Genomic DNA, 7,501 nt, shown 5'->3' on the forward strand with positions numbered 1-7,501 from the left:
TTCCTGACTTCCTCCAATGATGAACTATGATCTGGAAATGTAAGCTGAGTGAGCCCCTTTCTCTCCAACTTTCTTTCTGATCATGTCGTTTTTTGTTGCAGCAATAGAAACTCCAACTAAGACAGCATTCATAAGACCTTAGATATGATTCCCAGGACCACATAAATGGGAAGTGGCCTATAATCCCATTATAGTACTTGAGAGATGGAGACAGAACGGTCGCCATTACAAGGTCATGCTCTGCTACATATCAAGGTTAGTCTAGACTATGTGAACCCCTGTCTCAAAAGCAAATAGACAAATAAAGCAAAGCAAAGCAGATAGAGGGATTCTGCCCTCCATGGAGAAGGCAGGTGGAAGGCAGTATGCCTATGTGCACTCTGGTCAAGGTTGCTACAGGGACAGTGACTGGCAGTCTGCCTGGTGAAGGTTTGCAGAGTTTTAGGTGCTTATGGGAGTAATGGACTCTGCAGGTTGCAGATGGAAGAGAAGTTTTTCCACTTCTTCGTGAGCAGCAGGCTGCTCAGCATAAACCAAAACAAGTGTGCGCTGCTGTGTCCAGCTCTCTACACCCATCCCTTACCTAGGACGTCCATGCAGTACAAGCAAAGTGATTTCAAGACGATTAAAGACAAAAGCTCTGAGGATTAGAAGACTGCAGCGACCAGCAAAAGTAGAAATGCTCTTCCCTTGGAGCCTTGAAAGCTGTAAGTAGAGGACTGGAAGGAGCCCTCTGTAGCTGCTGTTTAGCCCTCTGTGAAAGGTATTTCCTTTTTTTAAAATAAAATTGTATTACACTATTATTGTGTGTGTGTACGTGTGGGTGTGTGCACGCGCGCGCACGCGTGCGCACGCACCAGTGCATGACAGCATGCGTGTGTTTGCATGCAAATTTGTGTGGCACTCATGGGGAGGTCAGTGACTATCTTACAGAAACCGTTTCTCTCTTTTCACTATGTGTTTCCTGAGGATTGAACTCAGGTCATCAGGTTCGGTTAGAGGCACCTTTACCCACTGCACCATCTCCCTAGTCCTGAGAGTATTTCTTCAACTTTGTTGCTGCGCGGCTTTAGGTGCTCAGCCTCAACCCCAGAGAGAGGAAATTTAAGGAGTCACGTGCAAAGATTTGGGCTAAAAGAAGGCTCTGAAGCCTGCCCTCGACAGCAGAGCAGAGGCAGAGAGAAGAGGAGCAGATCGGCTGAGAGGTGAATGACACTCCGGGCTCCTCCAGAGGGACATAACCATCAATCTTTAGTTTTTCATCCTGGGCAGATGATCCCTCAAAGAGGAAGGACTGCATGGTGTGAGTTATCACACAGCCCTTGCTTCATGAGCGAGAGAGATTTATGGAGTGGAGCGTGGAGCGTGGAGCGGAGAGTCCCATCACCTTCAGGCACCTTTGCCAACTATGTTTGTGTATGGATACTCCATTTCTTGTGCACATGCTCACTTCCGTAGGAATCACAGTTTGCTGCAAAATGCCACTGTACGTTTTGTTACCAGCTCTGTTCCCTCTGTTTCCACACAGGCTCCTTCCTAGATCCAGCCACTGGTGTTTTGTTCAGGGTCACGTGATTCGCTGCCACAAAACTGATGAGGATTGGCCAAAGTCCACTAAAGTCTTCAAATTAAATGTTACGTGCTCGGCGCAGTCCCGCCTCTCCTTCCTGCGGCGCCTTAGGGACCATGGCTGATTAAGACCGGGAGGCAGATCAAGATCAAGACCGGAGTGGTGAAGCGACTGGTCAAAGAAAAAGTGATGTATGAAAAAGAAGCAAAGCAGCAAGAAGAGAAGATTGAGAAAATGAAGGCTGAAGATGGTGAGAACTATGCCATTAAGAAGCAGGCAGAGATCCTGCAAGAGTCCCGGATGATGATCCCAGACTGCCAGCTCCGTTTAGAGGCTGCACACACTGATCTCCAGCAGATACTGGAGAGTGAAAAGGACTTGGAAGAAGCTGAGGAGTACAAAGAAGCCCTTATAGTGCTGGATTCTGTGAAGTTAGAGGCCTGGCGTTTTTCTGTACGGCATGGTTTTTTTTTTTTTTTTTTTTGCATTAAATCCTGGGGTCTATTCTACAATTCGTCATTTTCGGCCACTGCTGTGTTTAATAATATGAAAACGTGGTTCTTTTTATGCAGTTGCATATATTTTTCTTTGCATAACTTAATGTGTCAAATAAATGAGTTCATCTAAAAAATGTTACGTGCTCATTCTTTATGTGTTATATATATAAAATTTTATTTGTATGAAAGCTTTGTAAGCATGCGTATATGTGCACTGAGTATGTGCCCGCCAGATGACTAGTCTAGTTCTGGTATTACAAATGTTTGTGAAGTGGGTGCTAGGAATTGAACCCAGGTTCTCTGCAAGAGCTACAAGTGCTCTTAACCATTGAGCTACCTCTTGCCCCTACATGCTCACTCTTAAGGAAGGACATTGGGGAATCAGATATTCTGTCGCCTGCATAGAAGAGTTTGAGATCTGATGATTGGGCTGCTCAACAGATAGGTAAGATGACTCTTAGAAATGCCGGCTAAAACAGCAGGACCATAATTGCACAGACCAGCCAGACTGAACCGGAGGGAACGTGTATCTGTCTCCTCTCTCCTCTCCACTTCCAGCTTCCTGGGAGTTGATGTATAGCCAGGAGTTGGGGGAGAAGGACCGTTGATCTCACACTGTTGGGTGCTCTAATGAGGAACATGTTGCTCGTCTGGGTTTCTTTGGAGTTTGCTCAGAATGCAAACAAGCCAAACCCACGGCTGCATCTTGGCTGGTTTAAAGCTGCCTCTTGGACAGACTGTGGGACAGAGAGAGAACCAGAGAGCAGATGCAGAAGGAACAACTGACTCACCCCTCTCTACTAGGGTTGGCTCACAGAGCTCTGCACTGCTTGAGCATTCTCTCCCAAGAAGCCTTTCTTTCTTCAGTGAATTTCGCTCTGATGTTGGGAAGGCATTTAGGTATTTATCTCCACTCTTCTGTCTGTCTGAAATAACAGCACCCAGGATCAGCATGCAGAAGACCTCGATAAGTTTAAAAGGAGCTGCAGTCTTCAGAGCTGCAGATGTCATCATTCTGGTCGCATTTGTTTTTATTTTCCGTTTTTTTTTCTAGTTCGAACTACATGCAATGGCTGACATATCTGACCATATTATCCTATAAAAATGATAATCTTGTGATTTACAGTGTGAAAAGTTGGGTCTGGGAATGTAGCTCAGGGCTGGATCATTTACTGAGCCAGTTTGGAAATCTGGAAATCCCAGCACTAAGATAGAAACAGAAACAAAATCAAAGAAAACAGTAAATAACCCCTCTTCCTGCTTAACATGACTGAGGAGTTTGGTGTAACTTCCAGTGTAATTTTCTTCTTCCATGCCATCCCCACCGTCACCCCCTCGTCCAGAGAAAACTACTTGATTTCTCTTTAACTCCATTCCTTCAGCCCTAGAGAGGATGATAATAGTACTTCCCTATAGGGCTTCCAAGGCTATTTAATAAGGAGGTGCATGTTAAACACTTAGAACAACACTAAATTATAGTGTGCCTCTTGTAAATATGGACTAGCATGTACCTGTCACCATCATCTCATTTAAAGCTGGTATTTAGTTGTACAACAATGTATACATAATAACAAAATTCATACATAATTCAGTTCCTATGGAATTGCTTGTATAAATGTGCACACAGGGAGCGGAGTTTGCATGCACACATGCACAAAGGTAGTTGGTAAACGTGTCCTAAGGTGAATTGAGCGTCTTTTAGAACCCTTGCTCAACTTCCGGCTTAGATGAAATCCCTTTGGATCCCCAGGGCATGGTGGCACGCAGGCTTAAATCCCAGCATCCAGGAAGTAGAGGTAGATGTCTATGAGTTCCAGATCAGCCAAGGGTTATGTAGAAAGACCTTGTCTCAAAAACAAAGCTGGACATGGTAGTGCTTGACTTTAATTCCAGCATTTAGGAGACAGGGAGGCAGGTAGATGTCTGCAAGTTCAAGGCTACTTGTTTACAGAGTGAGTTCTAGGGCAGCCAGGGTTACAAAGAGAAACTTTGTTTCAAAACAACAACAACCAAACAAAAACCCAAGTACCCTTTTCTGGTTACATTATAGTTTCTCTATCCTCAAAGACAATCTTCATTCTGGATGTACTATGTCTTATCACCATTAAATTTCCTTATATGCAACATATTTTATAGGCAGTATTACTTGTACTTCTTAAATTTTTAAAATTTATTTTTAAAATCATCAGAGAATTGTACATAACAAAGGAACAAAAATGTCCACAGAAAAATTCAGTTTGGGCTGTCCAAGCAGAAGCTATTTATTTATTTATTTATTTCTTTATTTATTTCTTTATTTATTTATTTATTTGGTTTTTCTAGGCAGAGTTTCTCAGTATAGCCCTGTCCTGGAACTTACTCTGTAGACCAGGATGGCCTGGAACTCAGATTCAGCTGCCTCTGCCTCCTGAGCACTGGGGTTTAAGGTGGGCACAACGACAGCCCAGCATTTCTCTTTTAAAGCCATCGATGTGACTATCCCTACACAAATCCTATACTGCCTTGGTCATGATATGATTTGAGTGTGGCTTGGAGCAAGAATGGGACAACTATAGGTATTCCAGGCAAAAAGGAGATTTCTACAAGGAATTAGGAAATTAGAAAATTAGGAATTAGGAATTAGGAAAATCTAGAGGAGCAGGAGTCAAGTGGGTTCAGGGGCATGTGCTGAGGAGAAACTCTACCACTTCACAGGATGCTGTTTCCTAGCTGACTTCGTACCAGGGTCTTCTTAGACCATTCTACCACTGTCTACAGGCAGAGGGGCACATGGGAAGTTTATGGACTCCCATGACTTTGAGCCGCTGCTTTCTTCTGATGAAAGCTGAAAATTCTATGTAGAAAAGCTGTTCTGCAGTTTTCTTTCTTTTTAACAACAGCTTTTATTAGATTGTGTGCAATTTGCAAAATTTTTATTAGATCATGTGCAATTTATAGTCATATGAATTAGAATATAAAGTTTGGATGAATTATCACTAAGTGAACATACCTACTCATCTTTATCCAGAGTAATAGGTAAAACAGAAAATCAATTCCAGAAAAGTCTGGGCTCTTGCCTAATCAGTTCTCAAGGCTTTTCCAAAGGCAATCCCTTTCCAATGCCTAATATTGACACTTATTTCTCCCAATTTTGAACTTGCAATTCTATCTATCTATCTATCTATCTATCTATCTATCTATCTATCTATCTATCTTTCTATCTCTCTATCTATCTATCGGGTTGGAGTGTTTTGTTTTTGAGACAGGGTTTCTCTACGTAGCCCTGGTTGTCCTAGAACTCACTCTGTAGACCAGACTGACCTCTAAGTCAGATCCACCTGCTTCTGCCTCCCAAGGTCTTGGAATTAAAGGTGTGCACCACCAAGCCCGACTTTATCTTTTTCTTTAGCATGAACACACAGCTAAATGCATTTGTGCCATTGTACATGTAGGTAAAAGGTTAATCCACCACATCTTCTTGGGGTGGACCTCATGCCCAGGCTAGCAAGGCAAGGGCTTTTGCCTGCTGAGCCTTCTCACCAGCCCTGGCCCTTTTGTATATGTCTATTACAGTGAATAAGATTTACCAAGCTGGAGGATAGTGGAGTCCTCTAGTCTAGGTAACTATGGCACCATATGGTCTGTGGCTAGTCTGTGCTGCTGGCATATTATCCTGTAGGAGGTCAGTAACAACACTATCCTGGTGAGAACGCATTCTTGAGAAAGCCACTGGGATCTCCCCCCTTTCTGTCATTGCTACTCTGAGTGAGCCCTTCAGGAAACCTGTGTAACTTGAAGAGGGTCACCTGTGTTCAAAGAACCAGGCCCTTTTATCCTTATTTCCATTCATTCTCTTGACCCTCTGGGTTTCTCTGTTGTCTCCCCACCCCCACCCCTGCCATATCTGATCCTGTTCCCTCCCCTTCCCGCTCCCCTCTCCCAACCAGGTCACTCCTTCTCTCTGTCTCCCATGATTATTTCCTCCCCACTTCTAAGTGATAATGAAGCCTCCTCACTTGGGTCTGTCTTCTTGCCATACTTCTTACGGTCTGTACGTTGCATCCTAGGTATTCTGTCCTTTTTGGCTGACAGCCACTAATCATGCCGTGCTGAGTCTTCTAGCCAGCCCCCTGTCTCATATTTTCAAAGAGACTTTTTTCACACCAATGTCAGGTCATATGTTAGGTCACAGCACACTTCGGAACACAGCATGGATATTTTCCATATGTACCTTGCCACCACATGACTCCCCTCCCCCAGCCTTGCACATGCCCAGTGTCTGTGAGTAGCGTCCCCACTTGTGGGGACATTTATTATGTTCATGAGTGAGCACTAATCATCGTCACCTAAAATTCAGCCTAAATTAGGGTTCACTCATTCTGCCCATTATCTGATTTTATATTTCCTTATTTTTGTCTTTCCATTTTTCACCTATGCTCTTTTCAATCTAGCTCTGGATTTCCAATCATGTGGGGATTTTATCTTTCTACGGTTAATATTCGAGCTCATCGCTTATGTGGCCCCTACAACACTAGTTATTTTTATTTGTCAAGATTTGTCTTGTGTCACACGGTCAGTGTCTTAATCCTTCTACGACAGTTTCTTTTTAAATAAAGCAACAGCTTTATTTTATTCTGGGGCTTGGGCAGGCACCCATTCTCAGAAGTTCTGGAACTCCTTGGTGCTGCTCACTTTGGTGGGCTTGGACTTGATGAAGTGCACGCCCAGCTCGGGGACCTGCACTCTTCACTCTGAGGAGTGAGAAGCAGATGCAGCTTGCACTGTGTGTGAGTCGCAAGTGGTTGCTCTTACAGGTGTCCTAGAGATAATCTCAGAAGACAAAGTCCATTTCTTCCTGGTGAGACGGGATCTGCATTTAGACATAGACCTAGCAGTGAGTAGGTATTTCTTCTCAGTGTGGTGCCCTCAGCGGCCCCTTCCAGAGTCCTTGGGTCCAAAGTGAACCTCTTACAATCCTGGGGGCAGCTTCTCCTGGAGAGTGTCTCCCAGCAAGACCCATGTGTTGATGGCTCAGGGAGGCACTCTGGTCTGAGTAGCCACCGTCCTGCTGGACACATGAAAAAAGAAAAAAGCCCACCATTTATGCTCTTAAACAAATGCATAACCTCTAATTGCTGCATAAAGGATTCTAGGCACACTCCTCAGAGTGTCCTTGCCAAGGGTGCTCAGCTCTCCGACCTCTGGATATTTTTGTCAATTACTATTCTGCCAATTTCTAGAGAATTAAGATTTTTCCAGCACCTCTAACATATTATGGTGAGTTTAGCAGTTTCTTCTGATAGTTTTGTTTTGTGTTTGAAGTGGTTTCTTAAAAGTAAAAAAAAAGAAAAAATCATCTTTACCTTCCTAACAACCTGTTACTTTCATAATAATGGAATGACTACATTTTGAGGTATCTTAGAGTCCATTCTTTATTATGGTAAAATGTGAGTTA

At 43.6% G+C, this 7,501-nt stretch overlaps 1 protein-coding gene across 1 annotated transcript; it reads left to right on the top strand.

The window, feature by feature from the left end:
- Positions 1 to 480: 480 nt before the first annotated feature.
- Positions 481 to 2,201, top strand: Tbcal1 (tubulin cofactor A like 1). The gene is made up of 2 exons (XM_039080619.2): positions 481 to 507; positions 1,682 to 2,201. Exons 1-2 carry the CDS (start codon positions 481 to 483, stop codon positions 2,195 to 2,197), a joined length of 543 nt encoding a protein of 180 aa, XP_038936547.2. The 3' UTR covers positions 2,198 to 2,201.
- The last annotated feature ends 5,300 nt before the right edge of the window (positions 2,202 to 7,501 follow it).

This window comes from Rattus norvegicus, chromosome 7 (genome assembly GCF_036323735.1).
Source record: "Rattus norvegicus strain BN/NHsdMcwi chromosome 7, GRCr8, whole genome shotgun sequence".
Taxonomy (NCBI): Eukaryota; Metazoa; Chordata; class Mammalia; order Rodentia; family Muridae; genus Rattus; species Rattus norvegicus.

Bases quoted from the DNA above. Each gene is read 5' to 3' on its own strand.
- Tbcal1 (XM_039080619.2), top strand. From the start codon at position 481: ATGGAAGAGAAGTTTTTCCACTTCTTC. The intron at 508-1,681 runs GTGAGCAGCAGG...GCGGCGCCTTAG, and splicing joins AGAAGTTTTTCCACTTCTTC to GGACCATGGCTGATTAAGAC.